Source organism: Syngnathus leptorhynchus, chromosome 4 (genome assembly GCF_054491065.1).
Source record: "Syngnathus leptorhynchus isolate UIUO chromosome 4, UIUO_Slep, whole genome shotgun sequence".
NCBI classification, from domain to species: domain Eukaryota; kingdom Metazoa; phylum Chordata; class Actinopteri; order Syngnathiformes; family Syngnathidae; genus Syngnathus; species Syngnathus leptorhynchus.
The window spans coordinates 8,702,077-8,720,642 of NC_141198.1; the positions used below are offsets into that span (position 1 = coordinate 8,702,077).

The window sequence follows — 18,566 nt, forward strand, 5'->3', positions numbered from 1 at the left end:
TTAACCTACTAAAATATTGTTGGAGGATGCTAATTGTTATGCCAGTTGCCATAAAGACTCATTTGCATAACGTATGTGGAAAGAAAACATTATGAGCTGTTGATCGCACAGAAGCCCGCGACAAACGCTTCCAGCGACAGAGGAGGAGGGCGAGAAAGCGAACAAGAGAGAGAGAGAGAGAGAGAGAGAGAGAGAGAGAGAGAGAGACGTGCAAGATGGGTGCAGATGGAGGGACACCACTGGATCATTGTGCAAAAGCCTGATAGTAGCAATGCGAAGATATCTATAGCCACAGGACAAAGACATTTAGCCTTCCAAATGAAACTGATACATATTCTTTGTTTTGTTTTGTTTTGTTTTTGGTCCCCTTTCTCTTGGTTTGGCTCGCCTTCATCTCGTCTTTGCTGATGGGGAATAGGAGGGTGTTTGGGAGCTGTGTAGATAATAGCTATATCTTCCCGTGTCCCCGTCGTGCTTTAGCAGAGGAAGCACATGCAGCCCCGCTATTGAAGCCAGTCAGGAACCCAGCTGTGCGCGAGCCATTGGGCACAACACTATCTAGTCACTGCAGTCGCATCGCTGGGCTCCCTGAGACAAAAAGCAGCCAAAGTCAATTGTCTTTGCTGCTGAATAGCTTGCTGTTCTCTCCTGTGAGAGCGCTGGAGCTTTTTCAACACCAGTCAAATATCAAAAGCAAAAATGAGCAAAATATAAAACCCCATTATTGTGTATATATTTTTGCTATGTGGCTTTAAGCAGAAAATAATATAAAATATAGTGCTTAAAAAATGTATTAAACCACCACCTAATGTAAGGTTTATGCCAAACATACCTAATCGTTTTATTATTTCTGTTTTGGTTAAAACACACGTACCGTATGTAAAATATCTTAAATCAAAACAATGCAACTATCTCAAAATGTTCAAATGAAATATATTATAAATAAAATAAAAAAAAGTAAACCACATTATGAATTTTTGAAAAAAAAATGAGAGTTGCATTTCTGAACAGCACAGTTTTGTTTTAGTGGTTAAATATTGTCATTTCTGACTTCTCAGATACAGCAATCGAAATGAGCTGCCTCATTAGGTTGGTCGAGTAACATTGAATTAAACATTCCCAATAGATTTCAGAAATGCTTAACTCTATTTACTGCAGGTAATGCTTTTAGTCTGCCTTGCTTGCGGTTAATTACAGTCTCATCTTGGCCTGTATTTAGTTAACACCGTCTCCCCTGCTCAGCATCACATGTAACATGTAAGATCTGATAAGCATCTTGAGCTTTTCATACATAGTGCAGGATTCATGTGAATGCGCGCTCCCCTTAATTGGCGGTACTACGTTTTGAAAAGCCCACCCCCTGTTTTGGAACCTGATAAGTCAAAGGTCAGCAAAACAACAAGTCAATACGTAGCCAAAGGAGCGCGATGCAGCTGAGAGAGCTGTGGAGAGGACTAAGCCTCTCAGTGGCGCTCCGTGATTTAGCCTGTAATAGTTCTCGGTAATCTCTTTCTATTGATTAAACCTCACTTCAGAGAGGAGTCCTGCAACAGAACCTCTCTCTTCCTGGTCAGAAATACCATATGGAGGTAATCTTTCACCTTTGTTATTCTTGCCTCTCCCGCTGCTGCTGCCGCTGTGAGCCACTCTTCCAAGCATGAAAGCAAGACAGGGGAGTCGCCAGCAGGTTAAAATAAACCCGGCGCACGGGAATAACTGCAAAACTCATCTGAATGGCAGGCAATTTTCTGTGAATGCATTCACTGTACACAGCTTGCAGCCAAAAGGTACAACGTGAAGCTGCCCTTTGTTCCAAAATGATTGAGAATCAATTATTTCTGTTTGTATTTGGACTTACATTTTTCTACGGCAAAGAAAATAAAGGACCTCTCACATGTGTATATCGAAAAGCACACCAAAGGAAACTGTATGTGGAGGCGAGACGGGGGTGAAATGCCTGCTAAAATCACTAAATTTAGTGACAGGCAAATGAGTTCATGCTGCCACTTAATCCCATTTCTTGTATAATGCTTGATTAGCATATCAAAGTGAATTAATACTTCCAGGGCATTAGTAATGCAGAAATATGCTGGCGTGCCACAAAAACGAAAGTGTCCGAAAGTTTTAAAAAGTCCTGAAAACCTCTCGCTTTGCTTGACTTTGCCCTCCTCTCAAATGCAACATCCCAATATTTTACATTGACAAATATTTAACCTTTACGTGCACTTCGGCTTTTATCTATACCAAACCATGGCCGTCTATAATATTCCATACGCTTTCAGCAAATGACATGGCTTTTGGGTTTCATTTCCATAGCGAACCCTATCCACCCTCCCTGTGTGCCATTTGAGGAGACATGAAAAGGGCCAAGGAATCCCTCTGAGCAAAGCTACGTGGGCCAGTGAAAGGTGCACTGTGTGCTGCAATAACAAGGCGGTCAGCAAGGCCACCACACCAGCTGAGCTCTCTGTCAGTGACTCCAAACCACAGGTTACCTTACATGCACATCCACAGTCCATTATGTATTTAGCAGTGTACATCTTTCTCATGCAGCTTTTGTCATTTTTGCCTATTTTTAGATTTGCAGCTGCTTAAAACTGTGGCACTTATTTGAAAGCAGAAACATTCCGAGTGAGCCCATCGCGTAGCGTCTCAACAAAACAGTAATCTAATTTTACCTGACCACTCAGTGTCATAACATGAGATGTGATTGTGGCAATATAAGATATAATTCGAAAAAGTCTACAATTCACCGGGAGGTTTCTTGCAAAATAAAAACTGACATACTACGTGAGCGACATCCTGCTGTTTTCTCCTTCTGTTTCTTGCTTTGTCTTAACAGGCTACAAAAAGCTGAGCACCTCGGCTCGAACGCAGACCCTCTGTCTGCCTCTATGACCGGCACCTGAGTAGGGGGGGAGTTCATAAACTTTTATGATCTCCCCCGAGCCAATTTCCTCATAAACCGCACAAAGGTCACAAATCTGACAAGTTATCAGGGGTGCTAAAATTACTCCGAACCCATGACATTGTTTCCTTCTTATTCCTATTTGTTTACTACTTGTTTTAGCATTGTATGACAAATGTACTTATGTCAATAGTCTGAAAGTCATTTTTGTAGGAGCGGTTTCAATAACCATTCTAATTAGTGATGCAATGCTGCATGCAAGAACCATTTTTGTATTTTATTTAATTTCTTTACAAGGAAGTATTTTGGTTGATTTTACCACGTGCATTTTTAGAATTTTTCTTCAAAACGTAACACCTTTAAAGTTTTTCATACTGTAAATAATCAGTGACAATATCAGTCTTGGATGTTTCATTGCATTGACACACATACTAAAATACACACATGATGTTCATAGAAATCTGAAATTTGTGCAGACTAATTCTCCCAGATTAACATGCACAGTCCAATTGGAAAATGTGTTATTTGTATTTTTCAAAAAGACTTTGAAAAACAAAAGAAGGTGTTTGCGTGAAGTTAAAAATACACAAATTTACTGAGTGTGATTGCTATTATTTGTACACTGAGCATACAGTCAGCTGTATCAGCCACATCTGTGTAATTTAAAAGCTGAAACGCATAAGATTTTTTTTATTTTCTACAAGCAGCCAGTGTTTGGATAGATAAAGCAACAAAGGATGAATAATATACTGTATGTATATACCTCCACTGTTTGCTGCTATTTTTAAATGGGTGATTGATTAAAATGGACAAAGGTCCCCTGCTTAACCTGGATGGCAGACATTGGAACACTGACAGGAAAAAGTGTATGATTTTTCTGCTGTCCAACTATTAAATATTTCATGACTTTCTTAAATAGACTTAGGAAAGGCTTACCTGTCTTTTCTTTGATTTCACAGAGAACGCTGAAGAGGGCTGGTTTCATTCTGTGACAGTTGAGTCCATGTTTCCTGTTTCAGTATCAGACAAGAGAAAATATTGATATAAGTTCACTGATAAGTCATACCTGTTCTATTAATTATCATTACTTTCCCCAACACGATTGCTTAATGTATTTCTAAGGTAACAAAACAATGCAGGCAATATTGGGGCAAACAGAACGATCACATCAATATAACGTGATGTCCAAATTGACTAAAGTATTCAATAAACCAGCAGAAATATTTCCAATTATTTTACGACACTTTGGCAAATACAAGATGTGTGCAGGTAAACTTTTTGAACACTAGTCAGGCTGTTTTGCGTTAACAGTCATGTCAATTAAAAAAATGTTGTCTTCACAGTGACAACCCGTGCTTAAGCTTTATGAGGCACTAAATGCACCTGATCATTGTCAGTGTCATTAAACGCACCCCAGCCTGCTCTTATGCGCGGTGGGGAATATGTTTTAATCATAATAATAATAATGATAATAATAATAATAATAACGCGTGTTGTCAAAGAGGGGTTACAAGTCACAAAAAACAACCAACTTTGCTTGCGCCTCGTCCAGACTTTGATCAGTTATGGTCATTATTTGATGAAGAATGTCGCCAATGTCTTGTTTGCGTCCATCCCCGTCCGTGCCGTCGTGTCCATGTGGAGGCGGCAGGGCCATGCCACCTTGTACCGAGTGGCCGGCCAAACTGACGCCGCCAATCGACTGCATGATCCGGGCTTGATCATCCATCGGAACCGCTAAAGAGTCCGTGCACTGAGCCACACAAATTGAAAAACTCATATACGTAATGGGCTAGAACATGTGCCGAAGATAATCAGGGTACACGGCAGCGTGGCCCAAACACACAGACGTTTTGTTTAAAAGAAAACAAAACAAAAATAAACGAGGAAAACACTGCGCTGTGGTGGCGTAAATGTGTCCAAGTTGACGCGTCTCTTTACGCGCGGTCCAGGGTGCCAAAACGGGGATCGACGGATTAAGAATAATGCCTTAATAAGAGAATTTAAAAATGTCAAAATTGTCGAAGGTTGTCCATCTTATCCTCCACGAATCTTCACGCCAATGTATCTTCTCTCTGTCAGTGGGATTTGACGGCTTTGGAAACAATTGCTCCTTTGGTGATCTCTCATTTATTGGCGCTCTTCGTGGGGTTTCCGGTGCATCTCCTCACAAAAATCCTCATCGGGAGGCAAAAATATCCAACGTTGCAAACAATTCTTTGTAAAATAAAAATAAAAAACCTTAGTGCAGGAATGCAGTCCATGTATTGAGAAAATACAGTAGTGTCCGAATAGTTGTAAATAAAATAAAAAAAAAACGCACAAAAAGTTGCGAGATGCTGTTTAGAAAAAAAGCAACAAGGATCGGAAATTAATAAGGATGCAGCGCTGTATAATAAAGCGATGCGCCAAAAATAAACTAAAATAAAAAAAATACCATGCCTTGCTCAAATTTATGAGGTGCAGCTTGTGTGCCTGTGTGTTTTATGTTGTTTGATAGTGAGCGATTGACAGTGTGCCAATGCCACTCACTCAGTGCAGACGTGTCAGAGCAGGCAACACGAGGGGGGAGAGAAAGAAAAAAAATACACACACAAAATACAAAATGAAATGCACGCCCCGCCCAACAGAGGAGTGGTCTACACTCCTGTCACTTCTCACCCGAGCAGCGAAAAAGCCAAAAATGTTACGAGCGAGTAGTTAGGCAGCTGATTATAGTGATGAAAGCACAGTCTTTGCGGGAAGGCGTCCTCGCGCAGCTCTGTGCATATTCCCGCGCAGTAATCAAGATTTACTCCTGCAAGCAAGGCAGGAAAATACATAACGAGACTTTTATGCTGTTTGATGTAGAGCAGCGCGCTCTCCTGCAAAGGCTTTGGCTCACACTCCGCGCGAGCGGCAGACATGTTTATATGATTGCAAAATGAAGCTGGCTCCACCAATCCACGTCTAGAAGAAGCAAGAGTGACGACGCGTGCGTCCTATTGCTTGGCAGATGCATGACGGCCAAAGCCCACCCACTCAATCCCTCCATCTTCACACTGCCCCTGCACAAGATAAAAAAAAGAAAAGAAAAGAATGGCAACTTGTGATTGGTCGTTGCTAAGAGCGACATCCATTGCACAAAGCAGGCGGCGCTGCTCTGTGCTCCTCCGCAGTTGCTATGGCAGCAGACACGTTGTTGGGCTGCAGGAAGCAAGGCACCACGTATACTGTACTATACATTCATTGAGGGGGATTTTTAGAGCTAAACATTTAGAAGAAAAGTTGATAAGGGGGCTGGTAGAAAAGTTGACTTGAGTTGATCTTATAAAACCAAATGCTGCTTCATGTGGCCAATGAATGCAATAAAAGAATCTAATGTGATTTCTTAAAAAAAAAAACTACAATTTTAACATATTAAACAACCAGCAGAAGAAGTAACTTAAAAAATAGTCATATAAATATTTTTTACATACAATACAATCTGTATATAGTGCACTTCACAACAGCCACAACTTTAATAAACCACTTTGTATATCATATTTAAAAAAAGACAGTGAAAACAGTCAATTTAAACACAAATGAATGACAGAAACACAAACATAGTACACCAGGAAGCAATAAAACAATGTCAGCTTTATGTTGGATCAAAAGCCAAAGAATACAAACGGGTCTTCAAACGAGTTTCAAAAATGGACATAGAGAAGGCTTGCCTAACATTTAAGAGGTGGTCAGTCCAGGGGGAAGGACAAGCAACAGAAAAGCCCAATCCCCTCTGAGGCTCCCCTCAGTCCTCAGCACTTTCAGTAGCATCTGGTCTGCAGACCTGAGGCACCGCACCGGGCAGGTATGTAGGGGTGGAGGATCACAGTGATAAAATGGGATGAGGCCATTTGGAAAATTGAAAACAAATAGAATAATTAATTCTAAAAGGCAAGAATTTGGGTTATGGGCGCCATCTTACGAGCTCATTTGGGAGGTGAACAACAGCATTTTGGACCAACTGCATTCAGGTTATAAATGGCAGAGTGGTAACTTGCCAAACTTTGGAGAGGCAGCATATAGTAGATTCAATTCTCACTCAATCATGATGAAGGTGAATGGGAATAGGAATAATATGTCCTGAGTTTGCCTGACAACAAGTCTATTTTGTCATCTGTCTTTTGTCTGAGGTCAGCTGAGCTCTGTTCCTGATTTTTGTGACCCTGAACAGGACAAGCGGTGTAGAAACTGCAATGGGACTCACATTGCTCTACTTTTACAAATAGGTGGTCCTCCAACAATAGCTGCAGCATCGAGTGAACATGGGTGATGTGATCCTTGAATGACTATGAAAAAAGTCATACCAAGTTAAAAAATAAATAAAATAGCATGCTGAAATATCATTCTGAATGTCGTTGACCAGGTTATAGGAGACAGCAAAGCATTTTTAAGTCAAATGGGCCCCAAAAAATATCCAGAAAGACAAGTAGGAGTATTGAAGGCAGTCTTGAATTTGACACCTTTTCAGATGTGCACCATTTCAGATGTGCACCAGATCATAGAACTTGTCTAAATCCACTTTGTTAAATACTTGGGTTCACTGACCTGGTTCAATGATGAGGTAAAGCAAGTGGCTGTCAGTTGAGTGGCAAGTTTCCTGTTTGCACCAGAGAAACTTCGTACCGCCAAACTGTAAGGAAACTGGCTTCCGAAAGAGAGTTGTACCTTAAACAGAGGTTGGGAGATTAGAGGTTTCAATTTTTAATGACTGGCCCCGGTATAATACTTATTCTTAAAGTTTGATCAAAAATTTTAATAGAATTATATTGACTATTTGACAATTGTTGACTTTCACGGAAGTAATATTACTGTGATGTGGTTCGTAGGGTCCCACGTTTGAAGCCGCACTGCATTGGAAATGTGTGTCTCCAAACCAACAAAGTCATCACAATCCTCAGTGCATGCTGGCCTTATGCTGATGAATGGAAAGCCCTGCCAGATTACTTGATTTGATAAGCAGTACAACACATCGGAAACATAATACATCACAAATTGTTTTGTCAACAATTTATGATACCATTTATCAAATGACCATCGCAGTGGGCTGAGTTATGGTGTCATAGCTGGCATAATGTCAATACTCAAGCTGAACAGAGGGCAGCTTGGCTGCAGTGATTTAGACACCATACACTGTGACCTCTTCTCATTTTTTTTCTTCATTAGTTTGTCAGAAAGTCTTTTGAAAGGAAAAAAAAAAAAGCTGCATAATCTTAATATTTTCATCTACATTTATGTACATGCAACACACATGCAAATATTTTTGGACAGGATGTAGTACAATTTATTTTCCCTTGTCTTCCCAATAGTGTTATTACCTCGGCACACAGTTACAGCATGATATCAACCACCAAAAATAGGTTTCATAACAACAAAGGGAAATGAAACTGAATGCATGTACAGCAAATGACATCCTATGAATGTAATTTACAAACAACGCAAGCTTTTAATCGATTAAAAAGTAGTATAGCACAAGCACTTTATTTTGTTATCTTTTATAGCCCTAAAACTGAAAAGTCCTACTTTTTGAAATTCAAAATGTTGTTAAAATTATTATCTGGAGCTGTTGTCTAATATCAGTCCTTGTCCACAAGTTTGTTCTACAAACTGAATCTAAGATTTGATTTGTTGGGTATGTTTAAACGCAGTTTATAAGAGACATTTGTCATTGTTAGAACATTTTATATTCTGTGATTATTCATCACCACATGACTGCACTGCTCAGTGTTTCCATACAAGCTTACCTATGACATATCACTGTCAGCAATTATTAATGATTTCATCATTGACCCATTAACATACTGGAATCAATTTGAGCTTAAGGCCAAGTCATTCAATTTCTCTTATTGACTATATATAGAGTATATGGCACGTTTTCTGCACTGGTGGCCAATCTTAAATGTTACTGCAACCACAACATTGACCCTTATTAACAGGACACCCACTTCCAAGTTTATGATCTCTGTTGTGATTTTAAGCAAAAATATAGGGTCCTTTCGTGGTGACAGTTTAGGAAATAGATGAGGAAGGACAAGCACAGTATGATTGATCATGATTGATCATACTGAGCTGTGAAGCTTTTACTCCCCTCAATTGCAGTTTACTGGATACCTATGATCACTCACATTTGTCCTTACAACCGCTAGAAAAAAAATCCTCAAATAATAACAAGGATTAAAGGCTGGAGGGTTGGAGTGCTTTCTCGGTGCCTGAGAGGTTGCCAGGCGTCACCATGAAGGAGAAAAAACAAATTTCAGAGAGCCCCAGGACTGGCCCCACAAGTCCACTGAGGGCCTGCTTAATTTCAACGGAGCAACCACAATAAAGAGACGGGCAACAAAATGCTCTCATTTCTGAAGCTATAGTACCTGCAGAAAACCCACATAAGCACTGAAGGAACATACAAAATCTATAAAGGAAGGCTGGAGCCTGTTTTTGAAACCCTCAACCTCAGAACTGTGAGGCTGATGTGCAAACCACCATGCCGCCAAAGATACATTGAGAGCATCATCATTTCTTCAAACACAAAATCAAATCTCGTAAGAATAATTTGCGACCCCTTAGTGGACAGTAAAATTGTGTGAAATTATGCACCCTTAACTTCTCACTTAATCTGCATTACTCTCATCACAACAGAGCAAGCCACTCCATCAGTAAATGCTAATCTTCTAATTAACAAGCTAATTAGGCAATTACAGCTTTGCTGAAGGATGCCTAAATGAAATATGACAACACAGTCACTTTGTACAGCACCTGTGGGTCTTTTCAGATGTCACGATGAGAAGCATGATGACAAAGTGTCGTCTCTGCATTCCTGAGCCTGCTCAGCTCATTTGAAAATCATGTCATTCACTCTCATTTTATGTAATGTCAGTGTGAAAACAGCAAACTGTCTTAATAATAATAATTTTCCTACTGTGAAGATGACCTTCTGCTTTTTGATGACATTTGCCAAAAATAATGTTTTTTTTTTAGTTCTTTTGTTTTGTTTCTTGTAACCGAGATAGAAGGAATAGCGCCAAACAGTGAAAGGCACAGTCTGAGGCTGATGTTGAACATTTGAACTAGTAGTGCCATACTCTTAGAGTCAGGAGCTGTCAGATACAGAAATGAATTATGTTGACACGGGGCTGAAAACAATAGTGAACAGGCCTGCGATGCAATGCGATGAAGAATCATGCACTGCAACAGAGGAGAAGAGCTGGCTCTGTACCTTTGAGCCCTCCATGACAGGTATGTGGTGTGACTTGACAGCTCAGCATTTCAATGATAAATGCAGCAGTCTTGGGACTCCTGTTCACTAAACTCAAGAGTGCCTTGCTCTTGTACTTCAAGGTCAAACAAATGAACCATACTAACTGCTAAAGACCTTTCTCTTTTTTTTTTTTTTTATGACGTGGACTTTCACATAGCGGTTTCTGTTAAACTAATTACACAATCGCACCAGACTTTTAACGCATTGAAACTTTATCCATCCTGTGTATGATTGTGCTGTAAAATTTAGACACTAATCACAATGTAAAGTACGGTAACATCAATTTTTGTACTTGATGGCATTGGTGTGTCATATCGGGAAAGGCGTATTGATTCTATGGTGTTGATACTCTTATGAGACTCTTCCGAAACTCAGAGAGTCTTTGGTTTGTGTGGTTCTGTTATTTATTGAGCTGCACGGGGGGGGGGGGGGCGCTCTGACGGGGGACGGTGCGTCAGAGCGTCAGGCAAGACAAGATGGAAGCTATACAAGCAAGATGCAAGGGTTGTGGGCCGACAGAGATTTAACAACAAAAAAATTCCCTTTCCGTTCTGCCTCTCAAAATACTGTCAGGGTAGAGTTAGGACGTCAGATTGAATTTCCAAATACACCCCAATTAATAAATGAAAAAAGTACAGTTTGTGTTACTTCCACAATTGTTAGTATATACGTGTATATATACTGTCTTTTTTTAAAATCATTTTCCTGATTGGAGGATAGTTAATCCCTAAGTATGAACTTGTGTCAAAAAAAAAAACCAATGCTATTAAATCCAAGTAGTGACAAGTGTTGGTGTGAATGTGATTGCACGGAAATAAAAAGAAAGTCTGATGGAGTTCATGTGTGTCTCGAGTAGTCATGAAGTCATTTTAATAAATGCAAAAAGAAATGTCTTTATTTTTAGCTTCAATGAAGTCACCAGATAACACTTAATTGTCAGCTTTCTTCAAACACCTTCAGGTGAATACGCCCCATTCATATGAAACATACAGTCCAATATTTATGAAGCATGCCACCATGCAAGTCTACGCTGCAGCCAATTTTCAGCAGAGCTATTTGATCTTAAAAGCCATTGTTCAATAGCAGCTCTACGCTCTTGATCAAGAAACAATTGTTGTATCTTTTCATCATGACGCGGCTTGCTGGGAGTCGCCTGTCCATCCGTTCTCTGACAGTGGGCGACCTCTGGGCTTCAAAGATATATTGAAGTTGTGCAAATAAACTGTCAACCACGGAGCCCAATGCCACTGCATCGGTTAACGCCGTCTTAAGTCCCATTCAGTCATTCGCTGTTGACACCACGGAATATATTTGTATAGCTTTCAAACCATTTTAGCACAGCAAAGCCCTCAGTACAATGCGTAGCATATTCCTCGCTCCCCTTTTAGAGCATTTTGTTGAGACAAAAGGATGGAATGACCTGCCGGTTTGTGACATTTAGTGGCCACATCTCCCTGACGAGGCTGTGGAATTTATACAATGGGTCATTTACTCGCACATGAGTCTTACTTAAGACTCCTGTTAAAGCCACGTGACCTTAAGAGATAGGGAAACGTATCACTGATAAATGCTAATGTGGTTCACATTAATTCTGTCGATGGATAGGGCATATTTCACAGCAGGAAAAATTAAAATGAAGCATTATGACGATTTGTTATTTTCTGTGTCTGGAATGTGATTCTGCTCTTTTGCAATTAGTAGTGAATTTAATTTGGTAAATGATCGTACCATAGTAGGCATCATTTCTTTGGTGAGATGATTTGTGAATTATGGAAATTGCTCATTTGACATGTTTTAGTATTCCACCAAGAGAATAAAAACAATAATTGCAACAGATGTAGATGGAAGTTTTTTTTGTATTTTTTTTGCTCTGCTGGATGATTTGTTTATCTTAAATAACATTTTATCTCAATGTTTTTGATTTAACCTGCACATTATTCTCAAAAATGTATACTAAGTAAGCTCTCAAGGTTAATGCTTCTCTAGAGCCTTTACCTCTGGCCCACTGCACAGATCACAGTAATTATACTTTGCACGTGTGAATTAAAATAGTTTAAAACAAAAAGGTCAGCTTTCATCATCCAACCCCATAACCTCAAGTGGAATAAGAGCTCAAAAGTGCTTCATTATGGGAGATTAGGTGAATACTCAAATTTGCTCAAATTTAGGCTTCAAGGGTTCAAGGTATGTCTGTAAAACTTTCATTTGTGTGCCTTGAAATAGCAATGTGGCGACAAAAGAAATTGATATATTTAGTTTTCCTGGAAAAAAAACAAACACTTTTAGCGAGAGTATTACAAGCCAAAACATTTATTAATAAGTCATGGTTATGCAAATATTCTAGTCTGCATGATATGACACATTGGAGATTCTTTTCTCATGGGTAAATTCTTCATGACAAAACAGGGTCAACTAATGTATGTGTTTTGGAGTTCGTGGTGAAACAAAATAAATGACTTATGACATTCTGCTTTAGATATGAATCAATATTACACTTTTCTGAACGATAAAATGTAATGAATAGCTTTAGCTTTGTATTTAGGGGATGGTTACTGACTGCAAAAGAGTGATGGAAAATAGGTGTTGAGTTGTCATTAACCATGCTATGTGCCCATCATTACTATTCTGCACAACATGTGGCATACTTTAATTAAAAGAATTGGGAATGTGCTTAGGTGACTACGATGTATGACAAGAGATAACACAAAAAGTCTTGTGGATCAGGAACCGTTTTTTTTTTTTGCCTCTCATTGTACAGCAACATATCTTTCATTAAGGTTTAGGCATTAGATTAAACCAGAACCAGTATCCAATAGTAATTAACTTGAGTATATCGCGAGGCCATTTTTCACATTAAAGTAACCTTTTAATAGCTGAGCCTTTAACTCCACTGCAGGTAATGACTTTAAAGAGTGCTTATTAAAAGGGAAATGGTAATGAGCTTTAATAAAGCAGAACAACTTTGAAATAAAGAGAGCTTTTCAATGGAAAAGGATGGAGGGATCGGGCCGTGATTCCATTAACGAGACTAATGATTCTTTATCAGCCCTCTTATGTGTACATGGAGCTAACATTAACAGTGATTGAGGATGGGTCTCAATGAAAAGATGGGCCTTTTCATTGCCCTTTAAAAGATCAGATAAGAGGAAAAGGAACTTTAGCCATTTAAATCATTGAGAATTGATAACACGAGTCATATGACCTCAGACTCAAAAAGCGGACCGGGAATCTCCTTCAGCACGTGTGAATTGTAACAATGCAGTACATCTATAATTATAAAATAAATTGGTCTCATTATGTCAGAAAATGGAAAGAGAAGTGGTCGCTTAAGGATTGTAAATGTCAAAATGTGCCTTACAAATGGTGAACTATACAATGTTTTTCAATGAAAGGTTTATGAGTTGCTGGTTTGAATTTGAAAGTTATTTTGAAATGTATCATGTTGAACAAGAGTGTTTGTGCCCTACTGGCAACAGACTGGGAAGCAAATTTTGCAGATAGTAATCGACACAAAAAGACCTCCAAAGGACCTATTTTCTTTCCAAGCACAAGTCGAGCATTGTTTCGCACTCTAACAGTGCGCTTGGTTAGAGTTTTCTTTCTTTTGGTATTTTCTAGACATTGCACAGGTAGAATGGGGCGTAATGGCGCATTTGTTCCGTCGTGGGATGGAAGTAACCCTTTCTTGGCCAATTGTAACGACATCTCTCTTTACACAATAGTGCACAGAGGTTTGAAACTGTGTTGCGGTTTCACTCCAAGTCGGGGGATGTCGCTACGGTTGCTATTGGCTAGAATACCACACGGTGAAGTTTCCTCTGCATTTTATGGCCAATTCCAGCCTCAGTTCTTACTGTACATTTTGTACAAGTAACAGGGCAATAATAATGGAGACCAGGCTTGTTAGAACAAAGGGACCCAGTTCTAGATGATACATTTAATTCTATTGTGAAATTGATCAAGAAAGCGGAGTCGTAGCTGGTACCAATCACAAGAGAGGCCAATTTTGCCTGTGCATACGTGGTAGTATAGAGAGGTTTTTAGTCGGCACTTGATCCAGGTAGGGATGATTACGCGGACGCACAAACAATCACGGATTTGCAGATTCATTTATGCTCTTTTATTTATGGTATTTTTGAATTTTATTTTTCAAGAAATGAGCCAAATTATCTGCAAAACATACTAGATAGGTTTATACAGCACCATCTGCTGGATATGTTGGGGCACTGACCTTATTTTAGATTCATCATCATACAGGCCTCAGAATTATGTGGCCGATGAAAGACAACAAAAAAACGGAACAATGAAGTCAAGATTAAGAATTGAAGCTATAGAGAATGGATATAATTAATTCAATGTGTGGCAAGCAGCTGGAGAAGGACTCCAGCTGACAGCGGCACCTGGGTGTGCAGCGCCGGCTGCCTGGGGCGGCGCCGACTGTTTGAGCATCCCTCGCGCCAGCATTCTCCCCAGCCGTCCCAAACACTGTGACGGCCCCTGGGTCCCCGCTGGAGCTCTGGCTTGTTCCCCCACCCCTGTCTCATTGTTTGCAGGCGGCGACTATCCAACTAATTAAAAGGATGATTTGTGAAATGGAATCCTATTATTAATTAGTTTGACACACACGCTCAAAACTGTCAGCTAAAAATGTTTATGTGCGAAGCCAGTGAAAAATGCACATTTAACATGGAACATGGGTTTACCTTTTACGCACATATATCTTGTTTCCGTGTTCACAAATCATAGGAGAGAAGACTTGTCAATCGGCATGGTGTGTGAGTGCTGTCACAATACGAATTATCCCATCTCACTGTCAGCAACAGCACTTGCACTGAGGTCGTACAACACGTGGCTTTCAAAAGCCAAACACACATCACGACTAAATGAACGACTATGCACATCTTGAACAATTGCTCTACTTATTCCATGTTCTCCCTCATCTCAATGTGTTTTAATTACTGGTGAAAAATGAGTTCATTTGGAAGATAAATTGTGTGTGTCTGTTTTGGCTTGGCAGGACTAAAGATGGGTATTTTTCACTGCAATATCATGTAAAGAAAACACATTTGCTTTTCTTGTACAGCTCAAACGAAATTACAGCAAGCTTCCAAATCCTTAATAAGTGTATGTGAAATAACAGAATATTTACAGAATATTTTATACTAGCAGATTATAATCTGTTTTGTGACCAATCGTAAAGTGTGGCCAAGTGAACGTCAGTTTAGTCACAGGAAGGGAAACATTTTTAGAGAATCAAATTTTGATGCTGTCCCAATCAAATATTTACCCAAAATCTTTAATCTTAACATGAATTCACTGTCCTTAATGTATTCCACCTAGAAGACTATAGCAATTTTCTATGGCTCTTCCAAATGTATCTTCAAACAGGGAACATATTTAAATAACAGATATGTATTACTAATTAAATATTTTATCTTCCATACGGACATTACAAGTTAGTGTTTTCATATCATTAATATTTTCTATATATTATTCAGATGTTGTGGTTAGCGCTGCGGTGGGTGTGAACTCAGGTGTAATTTGGTCGGAGTCTGTCGAGATTAATTTTGTCAGTCACTTGATGAATGCAATCCTAGGGGAAGCTCCGATGCATCAGTGTCATTCCGGATGAGATTTTTCATGGGAGTTGAGAGTTTCCAAGATTAAGTGCTGTATTAGTCAATGTTTTGAGGATAAGACTTCACACTAATTTAGTGAAGAGCAACAACCTGCAGAGGAAGCTCCATTAGCAATGACAATGAACTACAGCTCCAGTGGGAAAATCTGATTAACACTGCACGCTGAAATTCTGAAGTCATTTCACTGCTTGGGCAATAATTCTACATTTGCAGGAATACCGGCTCCTAGAGTGCTTTTGTCGCTGCCAAAATATCTCTTTAGTGGAGTATTGTCATATTTCACAAATCCCCAGGAGGTGACGTGGTAGTTAGTTTTGATACTGGATTTATTGATGTCAAGGGAAGCAAACACAAGAGGCGTATTTATTTGGGGATTTAGAAATATGGTTGAGCATTTGCAAAACAACATTATCCACCAAATTGCAAACAAAAGCAGAGCCTGGCAATCTGAGAATCAGCTAGTGGTGCACTACCCTGGGTTGAAAATGTATTCACGCAACACGAAATGACCTTTTAGTTTGAAATATCTCGTCCCCCATTTTTTTTCACTATTTTGAAGGGAACTCTCTCTATTGAGATCAGATGTTGTGAATACACAACACTGACACGCTGCTGTCAGCATTGATTTCCATTTCTCCCAGAAATATGGTGTTGAAATCCTCTCCAGGCAGATAAGTATCTTTACACACGACTGCCAGATCTGATTGCCTTTCTGCAAAACGGCGTGTATTGGAGTCTCTCTCAATGCACTCCACACCACATTGTATTTTTCTACTTCTGCAGTCCTCACAGAGCCCTCATCTAAATAAAAATATTTCTTCCATGTTGGCAGTTTTCACAATCATTGTTGTAGAGCCGGCCTGAGGTGAAAGATATAAGTGGGGTGAGTGGGGATCTATTGTTTTTTTGAATGGAGGCTAGCGACCTTACAAAGTAGGAAACGTCAGAATGTATGGCTATCAAAAATGGAATTTTCGTCATGTGCACTTGGCACGGCCATTTTATCTAAAATAATACAGTACTGCAAGTCTGATGGTTTTAATTTGATCATATTGTGTCTGTATACATGAACGTGTAGTGAAATCAACACATCTCGACATGTGACTATGAAATGACAGCAAGGTCTCATTCAAAGTTGAGAACTTAACAGACAAGACATGAGAAGTTTTCTAATGACAAACAGAATTGACACCTATGAAAAGTCATTACCAATGGTGTTACCTAGAAATAAAAAAGAAGCCCATGAACGCTGCTCAGCAATCACCATTATTTAGCATTTGTCACTCAGTTACAATTGGTACAGACATATGTAATCCTGTATAGTACCTCTTGTTTACTTATTTAGTTGATTTTTCCATGCTTTAAAATCACAACACGGGGGGGAAAAAAAAAAAACAACAACACACTGATCACCAATATGCCAAATTCAATGAAGGGTACAGCCAATAGGTTTTCATTAAGTATTCATATATTCCTTTGTAAAATATTCCATATTGTATGATAAAACATTGGACTGTTTGCCCTGTTGAGTTGCATAAAATGGAGGGCTTAATGAAGAATACACACTGTATTCTAGTGCCTATATAGTATGTCTGTAATATTATTATGCATTATCTTTTTATTGTGCAAGAAGAGAGATGAGCGTGTGGTGTCATGGTGGGGGAAACAGGGTTTGATGGTTTCAGCCTCACACAGTGCACTAATACATTCAGAGCTATGGGGGTCTGGCATTGTCTACGCTCGCTATAATTAAGCCATGCATTAGAAAGCGGGCTGGAATAAAACATGAGTATACAAATGCAGCCTGGAGCTGATGTTCTACTGATTATTACATTGCAGATAAAGCATTCCTCACAACTGCCTGTGTTTACTGGAGCCTCCAAAAACATCTGGACCTGTTAATTGAAAAATGGCCTGGTGTTTCACCGTGCTGATTTGTACTAAGTGAAGTCAACAATTAAGATAGGGGGGGGGGGGGGAAAGAAAAGCGTAATTGATAGAAATTGTATTGCTTCATTATTTGGTGTTCTAGTCAAGAAAATGGATTTATCCATTATTTACAGGTCACGGAGCAGAGGCCAAGCATCGCTGTTTTCACTGCGACGTCATCTCAAAACAGCTCAGAGCTCAGCGTATCTGCGACGTTCCCTTGCATGAAATCAATCATAACACGAATATTATGTTCAAACTAATTACTTCTTATGCTGCTTGTGGTATGGCAGGGTACCCAAGTATGCATGGGTTATTGGTTCCTTCACTCATGTACCGTTTAATTATAATCAATGTTAAATGTGAAATTGTGAATTAAAGATGCAGCATTTATCAACACAGTGGTTGACGGCATTTAACTCTTGTGAGTGCGGACAGCATGGAGTTTAGTCTAGTCATTACAACCCAATGTACAATTATAACTTTAATTTTATATAGTAAGCTAGCATTAATGCACTATTCAAGTTAGTTGTTCTAGACCACTTATTAATCTCCCTTTTAGCTTTAAAAAAATTCACGTGACCGAACGAGCAGCAGTATAGTCTGTCAAGGAAGCGCGCCAAAGCTCTGTTAAAGGAAGCATATTGTCAACGGGATGGATCTGCTAAAACAATATCTGATCTCGCTCTAACCCTATCCCTAGCACTAACCCTATCCCTAGCCCCTAACCCCAACCCTAGCTCTAACCCTAACCCCCAACCCCTAACCCCTAACCCTAAATATTGTGAGGAAATATCACGATCAGCTCTTAATT

The 18,566-nt window shown here is 39.4% G+C and overlaps 1 protein-coding gene across 4 annotated transcripts in view; it reads right to left on the reverse strand.

Annotated features, from left to right (window-relative positions):
* Nucleotides 1-18,566, reverse strand: part of pbx3b (pre-B-cell leukemia homeobox 3b) — a 70,366-nt gene that overhangs the window by 48,838 nt on the left and 2,962 nt on the right. For all 4 annotated transcript variants that reach the window (XM_085910698.1, XM_085910696.1, XM_085910697.1 and 1 more), the window contains exons 2-4: nucleotides 7,478-7,597; nucleotides 4,441-5,955; nucleotides 3,845-3,918 (exon numbers count right to left, since the gene is read on the reverse strand). In XM_085910698.1, coding sequence (XP_085766824.1) covers nucleotides 3,845-3,918; nucleotides 4,441-4,688 — 322 coding nt within the window. In that variant the 5' untranslated portion in view covers nucleotides 4,689-5,955; nucleotides 7,478-7,597. The remainder of the gene's footprint in view (nucleotides 1-3,844; nucleotides 3,919-4,440; nucleotides 5,956-7,477; nucleotides 7,598-18,566) is intronic.